This window comes from Carettochelys insculpta, chromosome 10, assembly GCF_033958435.1.
Source record: "Carettochelys insculpta isolate YL-2023 chromosome 10, ASM3395843v1, whole genome shotgun sequence".
Taxonomy (NCBI): domain Eukaryota; kingdom Metazoa; phylum Chordata; order Testudines; family Carettochelyidae; genus Carettochelys; species Carettochelys insculpta.
This window is the reverse complement of record NC_134146.1, coordinates 29,342,984-29,356,749: the sequence shown is the minus strand read 5'-3', so window position 1 is coordinate 29,356,749 and position 13,766 is coordinate 29,342,984. Positions and strand designations below refer to the sequence as shown.

General features: G+C 44.3%; 1 protein-coding gene across 3 annotated transcripts in view; it reads right to left on the bottom strand.

Moving 5' to 3' along the window:
- The window catches only part of KCNAB1 (potassium voltage-gated channel subfamily A regulatory beta subunit 1), a 209,720-nt gene that overhangs the window by 142,481 nt on the left and 53,473 nt on the right, over positions 1–13,766 (bottom strand). The window contains exon 1 of one of the 3 annotated variants that reach the window (XM_075004296.1): positions 7,323–8,146. The exons of the other annotated variants lie outside the window; for them this stretch is intronic. Coding sequence (XP_074860397.1) covers positions 7,323–7,543 — 221 coding nt within the window. The 5' untranslated portion in view covers positions 7,544–8,146. Of the gene's footprint in view, positions 1–7,322; positions 8,147–13,766 lie in introns of those variants that run through there. 3 annotated transcript variants of the gene reach the window in all.

Below are 13,766 nucleotides of genomic sequence, written 5' to 3'. Positions count from 1 at the left end.
CCGCAGCAGGTCAGACTAGTTGCAATGATTTCTCAGATCTTTGATCTGTCAAATATAATTTAGATTCTGTGGGTGTGCCATTTAGACCTAAGAACTGATGGAGATGGGGGAGAAGAAGTGAGAACTGGAAGGCGAATTTTGTGATACCGAGAAAAAACTGAAGAAGTACCCAGATGGGAAACTGTACAAAGAGAAGAGCTGAGCCACATTATAGAGCAGTGTCTCAAACTCCTGCCCACAGGCCAGCTACAGCCCAAGTACTGCCCCAATCCCGCCTGCAAAATATTTTGGAAAAGTGATTTAATCATTCCCACTCAGCTGCCATCCTGGGGGTTGAGAGGGGGCAGCAGACATGAACTCACCCACGCACATGGCCCCCAGTGGCACCCAGGTCTTCAGTGCCTAGATAGTCCCAGCTACAGAGAGAGCCACTTCATCCAGGAAGCCACACTGGCAGCCTCTGCCACAATGTGAACTTGGGCTGCCCAGGGAGCTGCCTGAACTGATGAACTTCTGCAGCCAGTGGGGTGAGGCCAGTAGGTTTCACTTTCAGTGGGCAGGGGACAGGGGATCCCAGCCAAGGAGGTGGTTGTGAGCAGGTGGGATGCCAATGCAAGGGTATATGTTAGCGGGAAGGTGTTGAGGGTGGTTGAGAAGGAGGCATCTGAGTGCTAGGACAAAGGGGTGTCAGGGTAGGATTCAGTTTCATGGTTTCTGTAGGATCCAGAACACAGGGGAAGACACTATCAGTTTGTATGTCCTGTATTGTCAGCCTCAAGAGATGAAAACTCATGAGCCAGCCCCTCTTACCCAACCCTCCAAACAGAGAATGGCTTCTTGAAATCAGATAAAATACACGTAGGGATCTTTTTATTTGGCATCTGGTGTCAGAGGTCTTTGGCTGAACTCAGGATACATTTTCAAGCTTGTCTCCATGAGATCTAAAGTCTTCCTTTAACAGAAAGAAAAAGAAGGCTGGGATTTTCCTCCTGTACCATACACCAAACACACATAATCTACTAAATCAGAGTGATCACAGTTGATAGAGGTTCATGAGGCCTCAGGTACTGAAGTTCCCCAATCTGACTTAATTCTGAGAACATGGCTGGGGCTTTCCAGAAAAAAACAACCCAATTATCAGGAGCTCATGATCAAATCAATTATTTGGCATCAAAATGAGGTAGTAGTTTCACAGATTACACCTGTGGACAGGACGGCTCTGCACATACCTCCTCTGGGCCACAGACATGCTGGAAGTGACATGGAGCTAGCAACCCAAAGCCACTCTAACCCATTGCATTGCTGGTGGGGAGGTCGGGGACGATGCATTTTAAATCATGCGGGGGTGGCAGATAGGACCTGGGGGAGGGCATGCAAGAGGGGGAAATGCCCCTTCCCCAGAGCCCTGCCAGAGAAGGGTTACCTTCTGGCCCCCTAGGAGGATTTGAGGACTGGCACAGGCTCTAAGGTAATTGAGTTTAAGACCCCAGTTATAGAGGTAGGAGGTACTGGTGGCTCTGTGGCATGGAGCAGCTGCATGAGGTGAAGAAAATGTGGGTTCATCAAGCTGTTTGATTCATTTCCTATCTGTCTGTACAAACTTATATGCCCCTTGTCATTAGAGTATTCAAGTGCATCACAATAACAAAAGAATTTCATCCCTCAACATTCTGAGTTGGGAGGAATCATCTCTCTTCTGCAATGGGAAAACTAATGGACACGATAGATTAAATAACTTGCCCCAGGACACACAGGTGGTCTATGACTGAGCTGGAAACAAAAGACAGTATAGAGTTCCAGTCCAGTTCAGTATCCTATCTATTAGTCTGTCCTCCTTCCCCTTAACTATCTATGTTGTCTTATTCATATTGTTGGTGACTCTATCCGTCTTGTGGCTTGCAGAGAACTGAGAACACTGTCTGCATTTCAAAAATCTTACCAATTAATAATGACTGATTTGTGCGTAAAACCAAACAGTTGGTTGTCTACATGGACTTCATTTGAGCCAGAAGCAGAGACAGTATCAGGTATTTTGACTACAGAAAGGGTTGGTTTTATGAATCAAGCTCTTTTTGTCAAGTCTCAGCCAGACCTGCAAACTCTGAAGCAGTGGAAATAAAGGCTGACACTTCATCAGGACAGTGGATGGGGAAGGTACAGAATTAGCGCTCAGGACTGAAAAAAAAAATCGCACAGTTGAGTTTTCATCCCAGACAGAGCAGGCAATGTTAAAGCTTGCACAGATGTTTGTTGCTGGCTGAAGTCTCAGGGGTGTTTTACTGAGGCAGAGGGGGGAGGAGGGGCAAACAGGGTGTGACAGGGTTTGGCCCCACATATTCCACATAATTTTGTGCATACCAAGTTCAGTGAGGGTCCTGCATTGATAAAGTTCTGCTTAAAGGTGTATAGAGCATCAAATGTACAAATCTTTTTAAAGGGAATTAACGAGTTAGGAGGAAGAAGGGGAAGTCAGTTTGGACCTTTTGTTACACAAAAACCTCTGAGTCCTAATACCTGTCCTTTTTTCCACCCTACTGTTCCCCTCTTTCCTATTTGCTGATGGATGTAGAAATGTGTTGTTTGTTTTTAAAAATGAGGCAGCAGATTTAAATTTTCCAAGCCAAGCATCACAACTAAAATCATGTTGAAGGAAGGACTTGCAGTGCTTGGGAGAACATTATCTGAGCATATGGACACATTCTCCAGCATAACTGAACTGTAATATTAAAGGAGTTAAAATGTGTGTACCAGTTTTCACTTGTCAGGCCACTGTTTTTCCATTTCTCACAAAGAATGTACTCCAATAACTGTGCAAATTTAACTGGTGGTAGCAATACCTTCGAAATAAAATATCCCCCTCCAATATGTGCTTGTGCTTTTAGGGAGCACTGCCTAAAGGGCAGTGGTTTAAGCTACACACCATGTCTCTGCAGTCTGCAAGTATAGCACTCACACAGGAGCTGGGTGCATTTGCTGCTTAATTTCCATTGTGCTTCCAATGCGACTGAGCTGGGGGGCCAGCAGCTGGCCAGCCATCAGAGTGCCTTCCGCCACTATTTGCTTTCACTCTTTTTGAGGGTAACCTGATGCCTCCAATCCCTTGAAATAAGATCTTCAAAGTAAGGTCCTGGTCATGTTCCCAGTGAACCCAATGGCACTGCTCTCGGTGTCAATGGGAACAAGATGGGGCCCTTCTATTATTAAGGTTCCACAGTGCATGTATTTATTTTCAGTAAACTTTGCACTTTAAATCCCCAGCTGGTTTCTGATCCAGACTGGCTCAAAAAACACTGATTTGATAAGAAGCCACAGAGCTGGTTCCACTCCCACCTCCACTTCTGTCACACACATACTCACGGTCTCTCTCTTTTACATAATCCACTGACAGGATCATTCTCTTCAACTGCTTAAAATCAAAAGCTGCCTAGCATTCGTAGGAGGCAAAGCACCGTGGCTGAGAAAGAAGCATTAAAAAATCACACTGGGAAATATGCATGGCAACACTTTCCGCTACATCTTTAAAGTTACCTAGTTATCTACAGACATTTTAGTGGGGAGCGGGTAGCATTTGTTTTAAGCATAAAATAGGGCAGCTTCATTAGCACATCCTTTTAAATAGCATTTCAGCTGGTCAGAATTGACAACAAAAGCAGAAAGTGAACTGTGAAGAGCAAGACTCCTCAACCTGAAATACAAGAAAATTCCAGACTTGGCACAATTCCTATTAAAGTCAATGGAAGCACTCCATTCGACTTCAGAGAAATCTGGAACAGGCCTTAAATTTGTGTGATAACCATGCAATTTGTAGAGGAGCCAGAGTGCATTTAATAACATGAAACAGCTTCCTTATCTCCTCAGACTTAGGTTCTCTTTGTGTCTATTCACCCAGGGCAGAATTATCCTTTACAGTTTGATCTTCTCTTTCTCTCAACTTCCTGCCCATTTCTTTACCTCAGGAAGGAATTGCTCCTCCATGTTTCCAGCTATAGGTATATTGGGGATTGTAAACAAGGATTAATGATAAAGGTGGGCAACAATCTGACTACAAATTAGGTCCAAATCCTGCAGTCCTTACTCACATGTTACGCAATCAAAACTCCCATTGAAGTCAACAGCAGATGGGCCTGAATAAGGTTTGCAGAATTTAGCAGCAAGTATCAGAATTTTTCTAGACATCATAAATGTCTCTGACAGGGCCAACATTTTGTTCCTTTATGGGTTTCTGGATGGGGTGAGTAAGATAATGCATTTAATTGCATTAATGCATCTGCAGCATAATGTGTCCTTGGAAAACTAACAGGAATAATTACTTTCAATTTAGACACCATAGGCTGTAAATGTAACAGCTACAGTTCTCATAGGAAGCCGTGATTTTATTTTCTCTTAAAACTAAATCTCTCAACATCACTGAGATGCAGAGATGCATGAACTGGAGAAACTGAGCAGAGAAGTGAAGGGATTTGGCCAAGGCTATGCAATGAGAAAATGGCACCAATAGAGCACAGGAGTTCCTGACTCCAAATCTGTGCTCATGCCACTAATCTATACTGTCTTTCACTTCATATTGGGGTTCTTAGAATCTATTGATCTGTGAGACAATTACAAAAGGACATTTTATTGATGAGGATAAGCTCTTTAGTGTTGGCTGGCAGAAGCCAGGTCCTCCAGATGCCACTCGCCTCTTTGGTTTGACCATCAGCCTAGGAAAGACCAAGGTACTGTTTCAGCCTGCTCCAGGATCTGCTGTTCTCCCTCCTTCAATCTTTATTGAAGGAACAGAGTTAAAAACAGTAGAGGAGTTCAAGTACCTTGGCAGTGTGATAACCAATGATGGCTCCCTTGACAAAGAAATCAATGCCAGAATCTGCCAGGCCAGCCAAGCACTTGGGCGTCTGAGAGTGCAAGTGTTGAATCAGCACAATATCTGACAGTCCACTCAACTGAAAGTGTACAAGGCTGTAGTCCTGACCAGTCTCCTGTATGGCTGTGAAACCTGGACCTTGTACAGAAAACATATAAAACTGCTGGAGCGCTTCCACACACACAGCCTGAGGTCAATACTGCACATTCGATGGCAGGCCAGAGTTACGAACCTGGAAGTCCGGGACAGAGCAGGAACCACGAGCATCGAAGCCATGATTCTGAAAGCCCAGCTTCACTGGACAGGGCACGTCATACAAATGAAGGAGTCAAGCATCCCTAAGCAACTCCTCTGCAGTGAACTCTCCCAGGGCAAAAGGAATCAAGGTAGGCCTTGCAAGAGATATAAAGACTGCGTGAAGACCAACATTGCTCATGCTGGTTTAAAACCAGATCAGCTACAGCAGCATGCAAAAGACTGAACAGGCTGGCATGCTCTCGTACGACACGCATATGACAAATTTGAAGAGCAGCTACGTGTACGCCTCATTGATGATCGTGAGAGGAAGAAAGCAACAGCAGCAGCCGCACCAACAGAGCCAGGACAATTCCCTTGCCCACACTGTGAACACACATGCCGTTCAAAGCTTGGAGTCCTCAGCCACATGTGAGTCCACAACCGATAAGCCTGTGCAAGCTCAAGATGTCATCATTGGGTATGACAGACTACCTACTACTACTACCCTTCCCCATTAGAGTCAATGGGAGCTTTGCAAATGTAAGAACTACAAGATCGGGTCTTAGTATTAGAGAGTATAATGGAGCAGAGTTTAGCTCTGTGTAGCAAGTTTTGGCTGCCCACTTCCCTCCCTTGAAAACCCATGTATATCCACTGAGCCTGACAAACTGGACTGTGATGTCATTTCCAGAGGACAATATATCTTGAAATCTGCCACAGTAACAATTAATCAGCAGGTTTCAAACTCTGCAATGTCATTTTTACAAGTCCCTGTTTTGCTTGTACTTACAATACTGGTGTTGAAAATAACCCAGTCTGCGATGGTGTCAATAATCTTTCAACACAGATGCTCAGATTAAACTACCCATACTCACTAAAAACTTAATTCTGGACAACTGAGATTCTTCATAGTCTCCCAGATCCTCTGTGGATATTATTTACAAGCAATACCAGACTACACAATGATCAACTACAGCTGGTTGTGTAATTTATGAAGTTATATGGCCCCTCAAATGTAATCCCATCTCTGTTAAACTATCATAACTGCAAAATGTCTTCCATCAAACTCTGCGCTCAGGTGCGCACACATGTAAATTTGAGTAACTTCAGTAACAGTCTGGATTTACATCAGTCTGAATGAAAGTAGAATTTGGTCTTAAGTGGCCATATTAAATTCCATTTTATCCCAATATCTCTGCTATGAAAGAGGATGGCTTGCTAGGGCAGTAATTACTGGCCATGAAAATTAAATATTTGCAACTATGTGAAACAAAAGTTACCGGTAACTCTAAACACAAATCCCCTACTCAGAAAGGCAAGATTCTACCATACATCCTCCCGTTGAGTAGTACTGTTGCACAAATAGCCTTGTGGATTTTCAATGGGGTTATTTTTGGAGTAATTTAGGAAAAAATCTGACCCTATCTTCTTTCTAGCAATCAAGTAATTCCAGCACTATAGAGGATAAATTCAAGGTCCAGCAGAACAGACAGACTAACATGTTAAAAGCACATGAATTAAATCACAAAACTGCTTATTTTTCCAAATTAAAGTTACTCCTTAGTAACTACTTGCATCAGTTGATACAAAGAAGCTTTCCTGAGTGACTGAACATTTGAGAAAGATTCAAGTTTCAGTTTTATACATATCTACGTTAAGAAAACAGCATAGGAAGCATTAGATTTTCTAGGAATGAGGTTATGATTTTGTCTGCTGTTCACTTAAAGTAAGTTCCTCCTGGTTCTCACTTAGCAAGTCAGAAGAAATGTCAATAAGTGATCCTTAGGATAAGACACAGTAACTAATGTAGAGACATTTTACCCAACGCGCTGTAAAAGGAAAACTTCGTCCATGCAGATAGATTTGTTGATTTGCAACTCTTTACATATAAACGCTAACAAAAGCTATAGCAAACACTACTTTTAACACCCTCCTCATACATGGGGGCACGATTTGTGTGTCTGATATCATAAAGGAAAGAAAAGAAAACTCTTTGCATTCAAACAGCAAATGTCTATGCCTGCAGAAACATTAGCACTCAAATGCCACCAAAGAGAACTACTTTACTTATAGATTTAAAAGTAGATTTTAGTAGGATTTTTAATGTCCCTTTTTATAAAGATTCTGGAATTTTTTGAAAGGAAATTCCTTTGTAAGCAGAGGAGTGGCCCATGGTAAGGAGATATGACACGAACATTATGAACAGTGAATATTGTGCCCCTACCTATATTTCATGCCAGTCTGCTTTGCAGTTGATTCTTTTAAAGAGATATGGTGCTGAGGGGTAAATGTCCCCAAACTCCGAGCAATAATAGCCACAGTCCGGAATTTTGCCCGGGCCGCGTTCACTACATTTGGAGTGGTGGTGTTCTGTTTGCTGATAAGCCTGTCTTCACCATTTCGATTCTTCAAGTTATGTTCTGTACAAGCTATGGAAACTTGCATTGCTCCCGCAATAAACCTTTATCCACGATCCAAACCTCAGCGTGCACTCAAACCTTTGCCGATTCTGAGGACAGGGCTAGGGATACTGAATGGCTGGAGGTTTTAGTCCCAAATGCTGCTAAACAAGTCTCCGGATCTCGACTCAAAAGATGACAAAGTAGTAGAAGCAGCAGTGGTAGACGGTGCAGGCAGAGGAGAACCGTATGGTGTCCCTGGGATACAAGTAAACAGGTAAGCACTGAACTTGGTAAAGCAAGCAGTAGAGATGACAACTTGATTTTCCAATCTTCCTTTGCAATAAAATCTACTGCTTAGACAAAAACATCCATCTAGTCAAGTGCTTTCAGAGACAAAGCTGTACCTTCATGATTAACCATAAAAAGCAACATCCACTCCGACTTGATGCAGGCTTGCATCTGCTTGCTGCTTTTAAATCAATGCAGGCATACTGCAAGATGTCTTAAACACCCTCTGGAACACAAAATGCTGAACAGGCGAGCTTTGGAACCGAAGAAACGTCTAATCACAAGCAACTCTCTAAAGACCAGGAATATCCAGCTATTCTCCTTGTCAAATACTGCAGGATACAACATCTAATCAGGACCCCCTTCACACATTCTTAGTTTGAAACCCTGTAAAGACGAAGCTGTAAGTCTGCACTGATAGGGTTTTGCAGCTGCTCTGTGGAACATGCAGAGCTCCCTGTAAGAAGCTTGCAGGAAGCTTGGGAACGGTTGCTTTTTCTTTTGTGTGCATCATAGAGACCAGCACTAGAAGCAGATTCTTCTTATAAAAATAATTGGAGCACTGCTAATCAGAGAGAGGGCTCATCACAGGGATAGAACAAATTGACGTTAAAACATGCTAGCTATAAAAATAAGAGGGAAACACTCTGCTAATGTGTGCTGGTGAATTAACACATTAATCCCTTGTCTGGCACACTAAGATACTGCATTAAATCCCATGTTATTAGCATGCCATGGTTAATCTCTCCTTCGTATAACAAGCTCAGCTAAATTAGCTATGGCACAAACTCATCAAACCAATTCTGAAGCACAGCTTGCTGCAAATCAGGTTATAATTAAACAAAGAAAGACTGGCACAAAGCTGACCAGACGTTGACCATCCTCCACCATGCTATGATGGTGCCTTATTTTCAAAAGAGCACGTGGTGCCCAACACAGCGAGGGGAGGTATATTCAAATGGCTGAGTTGAGGGCATAAGGCAGGCACATAAAACCTATTTTCAGAAATGCACAGGATCCCCTCAGAGCATGCTTAAGAACTAGTCACAGGACAGGTAGTTGTAACGTGGAGGCATAGGTAGATTCTAATTGGCCCTCCATAGCGAGCTGCCAACCAGCCTAACATTTCCAAGGGGCATGGAGCTCTGAAGCTCCAGACCCCTTTGAAATGCTGTGGAAGGCCGTGTGCTGTTCTGTGGGCAGCTCAGAGGTAATGTGTTGCGGGGGAGGGCAACGCTGACTGCCCCAAGCCCCACCTCTTCCACCCTTGGCCTTCCCCTTCTGGGGACAGAGAGCCAGGTCCCCTTATATCTGAGAAGAGAGAGACTCTGGAGGATGATGAAATGGGGACAGAGCATGGGTAGGAGATAGTGGAGGCTCAGATAGCATGATGATACCATGGTCCAGGGATGTTGGAACAATTTGGGTAGTTGGGGGGTGCTGAGAGCCATTGAACCAAACTGTAAACCCTGAATATGATGGAGACTGTGAGCCAGGGGGTGCAACAGTGCTCCAGCACCTCTAGTTCCAGCACCTATGGTGATGAGCACAGGAACTGTAAGTGTTATGGATTAGATGTGGAAGAAAGACAGGCTTTGTGTTTGTGGGAGAAAGAAAAAGACGCTTGGGGTGGAGATGAGTGGTGAGGAAGATTTTTGGGGGAGGAGCAAGGAGCTAACACAATACTGAGGTAATGAGTTAGAGGAAGACTGTGGTTCAGAACCACTGGAAGGTGCTAGGAAGCTCCTGCCAGAAATCTTTCACTTGGCATGTCGAGCTGGAAAAAACAAGCAGTCGTACTTTTGTAAGCTCCTGCCATAATTTACTTTCCAGCCTTCAACTCCATGCCACAGGAGATGCAAAAATAAATTGCCAATAGGAGACAGCAGGTACAGCTGGTTGTACAGATGCTCAGTTTCTTGTACCCAACCCCACAGCAAGTTGTTGTGGTGAGCACTGTGCTACACGAGCCCCTGAATCCCTGGTAGCCTGCTGTGTGCACCACACCTTTGGGGCTCTTCAGCCTTCAGCTGAGGGGTGGGTTCTCAAGGACACCCACATGTTTCTTAACTGAAGAGTCCTTTGCTAGCACCGCGCAAAAGAAAAGTTGCAAGTATACTCGGTACAGCAACTTTAACAGTTAAAATAAATAAGAGAGATCATCCCAACAGTTCCCAACCCATGCCTTAGCTGGAAGCCTAGGTCAGAGATATAAGTGGTAATAACAAGGTCCTGATATAATCCCTCTGCATTGTCTTCTTGACCACCAAGTATCACCAAATGCAGGACCGCTGACCCTTGTCAGCAGCTGGGCATCCCATCAGCATTGCTCTCGGGCCTGTTATGAGACCTCTCCCAGCTCCCAGACAACTGCCTCCCTCTTGCTGTTCCCAGTCTCATGCAATCTTTGGCACTTCCCCACACTGGTCCCTTTCTGAACCAATGCAATCTTTCCCTTTACCATGCTACAGCGATTATGGCGCCCCTCTGCTGGCTGGATGGTGGTCTAGGGGAAAACACAGTACTGGGCCAACAGGTTTATTACAAAATGATCATGTGTACTCTGCCTAGCTTCGCTCACAGCTCAAGTGCCACCTGCTCAGAGGTCAAAATGAGATGCCAGGCCCTCTTCTTGCCTGTGCATTTTTACCACCAGGGAAACTGTTAACCATATTAAAATGTAATGATTGTTAGGGCAGTTAACTCTGGAGCCTAAGTCCACACCACTGACAGTCAAGCAGAAATCTAACATTCAGCTCATATTTTCAAAGCAGTCTTCAAACCCATAGGAGCTATACACTTAAAAGAGAAAATGATGATTCTGGAATACAAGGCAGCAGTGTCCAAAAACCAGCTGAAAGCTCACTCATTGAGCTGCCAGAAGCCAATCTAACTGCATTCCAGATCAGCTTGCATTGTACTTGTTTAGGAACGTAGCAATTAAAATAACCTGGAAACAAGTATTAGTTACCATGTGGGAGATTGGCTAAAAGAGCTCTGCTTGTCCAGACAGAGTAAGGTACAGTTTCTGAAAACTGGCTTTTCAGGGGAAATGCAAGTGATTCCTTGACTATCATGAGAATCACAGGTACCCTCTGACTCTGCTTTTCCACAGAAGTTCCGCCAAGACTCTTCCGGACCCACTTCTACCTGGCTCCCTGGTATCTATTTAAAGAAACCAACTGCCTAGGGAGAAAAGGACAGAACAAGAACAAATGAGTGGCACCTCACATACACTTGTGACTGCAGGGACCAGCATGGGGTGGAGGTGGATATGTCCTAAAGAAGGAAGCAGATAGTCAATCTCCAAAAAGCCTGTGCTGTAAGTGAACCTGAACTCCAAGGCTATGTCTGCCCGACAGCCATCTGTTGACAGTAGCTATTGTTAGAAGATGTCTTCCAACAAAACTTCCGTCAACAGATCACGGCCACACATGAATGTGAATTGCTCTATCAATCCGTTCTGTCAACAGAGAACAGCCAGACTGCCCAGCTGCTCTCTCAACAGAATGGCCAACTGGAAGAACAGCAGACAGGGCTGCCCCTGAGCCTGTCAACAAAGGGGGACCCTTGGAACATCCAACCAGCTTTTTTATTGACATTCTGTTGAGAAAGGTGTTCTGCCTCATGGAGAAGAGGCAGAAGGCTGTCAGCAAAAGTGCTGTGTTCCGTCCACAGTATGACAACAGAACACATTTTTAGTGTGGTCGCGCCACATGTTTTGTCAAAAAAACCTGTAGTGTAGACGTAACCCAGGTGCATGTGTACCACCAACAGGCAGGCATCAGTCACAGGCTACGACTGAACCTGGCACTTCTGAAGCTTAGTATATAAGCCTCTACTGCATGAGCTAAAAATCACATGCCTCTTAGCTATAGCTGTGTCTACACGTGCACGCTACTTCGAAGTAGCGGCACTAACTTCGAAATAGCGCCCGTCGCGGCTACACGCGTCGGGCGCCATTTCGAAGTTAACTTCGACGTTAGGCAGCGAGACGTCGAAGTCGCTAACCTCATGAGGGGATCGGAATAGCGCCCTACTTCGACGTTGAACGTCGAAGTAGGGACCGTGTAGACGATCTGCGTCCCGCAACATCGAAATTGCTGGGTCCTCCATGGCGGCCATCAGCTGGAGGGTTGAGAGATGCTCTCTCTCCAGCCCCTGCGGGGCTCTATGGTCACCGTGGGCAGCAGCCCTTAGCCCAGGGCTTCTGGCTGCTGCTGCGGCAGCTGGGGATCCATGCTGCAGGCACAGGGTCTGCAACCAGTTGTCGGCTCTGTGGATCTTGTGTTGTTTAGTGCAACTGTGTCTGGGAGGGGCCCTTTAAGGGAGCGGCTTGCTGTTGAGTCCGCCCTGTGACCCTGTCTGCAGCTGTGCCTGGCACCCTTATTTCGATGTGTGCTACTTTGGCGTGTAGACGTACCCTCGCAGCGCCTATTTCGATGTGGTGCCGCGCAACGTCGAAGTTGAACGTCGACGTTGCCAGCCCTGGAGGACGTGTAGATGTTATTCATCGAGTTGCTACATCGAAATAAGCTATTTCGATGTTGGCTTCACGTGTAGACGTAGCCTATGGCTATAGCAGACTCAGCAATCTCTAGCATGTCTAGCTGGTACTAAATGTGGCAAGACTCCTCCACAAAGTAGGCATAGATTACACACACCTTGGAATCACTGATTAAAAGTATGTCAGCCTGTCTGTGACCGCCCCTTCAAAAAGATGTTTCCTTGGAGACATAGAAGAGTATAAGAACCAATACACACATGTATGTGAGTCTTTTAAAGCAAAGCTCTTTCTGAGCACTTAGTCTTTAGCAGATTCACGTTTGCTGTTGAGTTGACACCAAAGAGCCATGCCTATGTTAAGAACCTGAATGTTTTATTAAGGATTCTCTACAGCCAATTTACTAATGATTGGTTAATGTTTGTTTAGTGCATTGTTTTTAGGATGAACAGCACTATGGCAAGGTTAAAGACTGCTCTTGTTATTTTTGCAAAATGGAGAGGAGGGTTCTGTGATCATAATTAGTTGTAGCACCAGTAGCATGTAGAGGTCCCAGCTAAGATTAAGGCCCCATTGTGCTTGACTCTGTGCAAACATAGCACCAGAGACAGTCCCTGTCCCACAAGAGCTTAAAATTGAAAGAGATGAAACAGAAGCTGACCTGATTGGATAGGTTAAGCCCGAGTTATAGTTAAACTTTGTAAGCCTCACTCTCTTATGCAAAAGTGAGTTTGGAGAACACAAAGGTGATGAGCTGACTGGCTAGAGAGAAGTCTAAAATACAAACATCCCTTGCTAAAGACATAGGGGAAAACAAGTTATAAAACTGGCATTTTGCAAGCTTCTTTCCAGGCATGTTTCTCTAATGAAGAGCCATAAAGCTTTGTCAAAGGATGGAGTAACGCCATCATCTAAACTAAATTTCTTTGGAACTTGGTGTATTGTTTTAAGCTTTGAAAGGAGTAATCTGGTAGCAAGCCAGCAGCTTTGATGATACTGTAGACACTGGTGCTTTCTGTAGCAATGGAACAACCAGTCTCTAGAACAGAGAAATTCAACATTCAGTGTGAAAAGCTTTCAGTCCTGATCACCTTGTGCTAACAGGTCATATGTTAATTAAATGGAGAAAATTTGACTTGAGATGTTTAAACTGTAAAACAGACAGACATGAAGAATCTAATTTAGATCTTTAAAACCTATTACTAGAATATGAGAGAGACAAAAAAGAACTCAAAAACTTGTACCTTCCAACAACAGTAGTTGGTCCAGTAAAAGTAATTACCTCTCCTACATTGTATTACTCATATCCTGGGATTAACACAGCTACAATGTATCACTAGCATAGTATTTCATGGTTAATATAAGGTGTGTTTGGAACACTGTCTAAGCACCATTTTAACAGCTCCATGGGAATATTATGATGTAGAAAAGTCCTTGGTCCATTGCATATGGAATTCTTGAAAGACACAGTTCC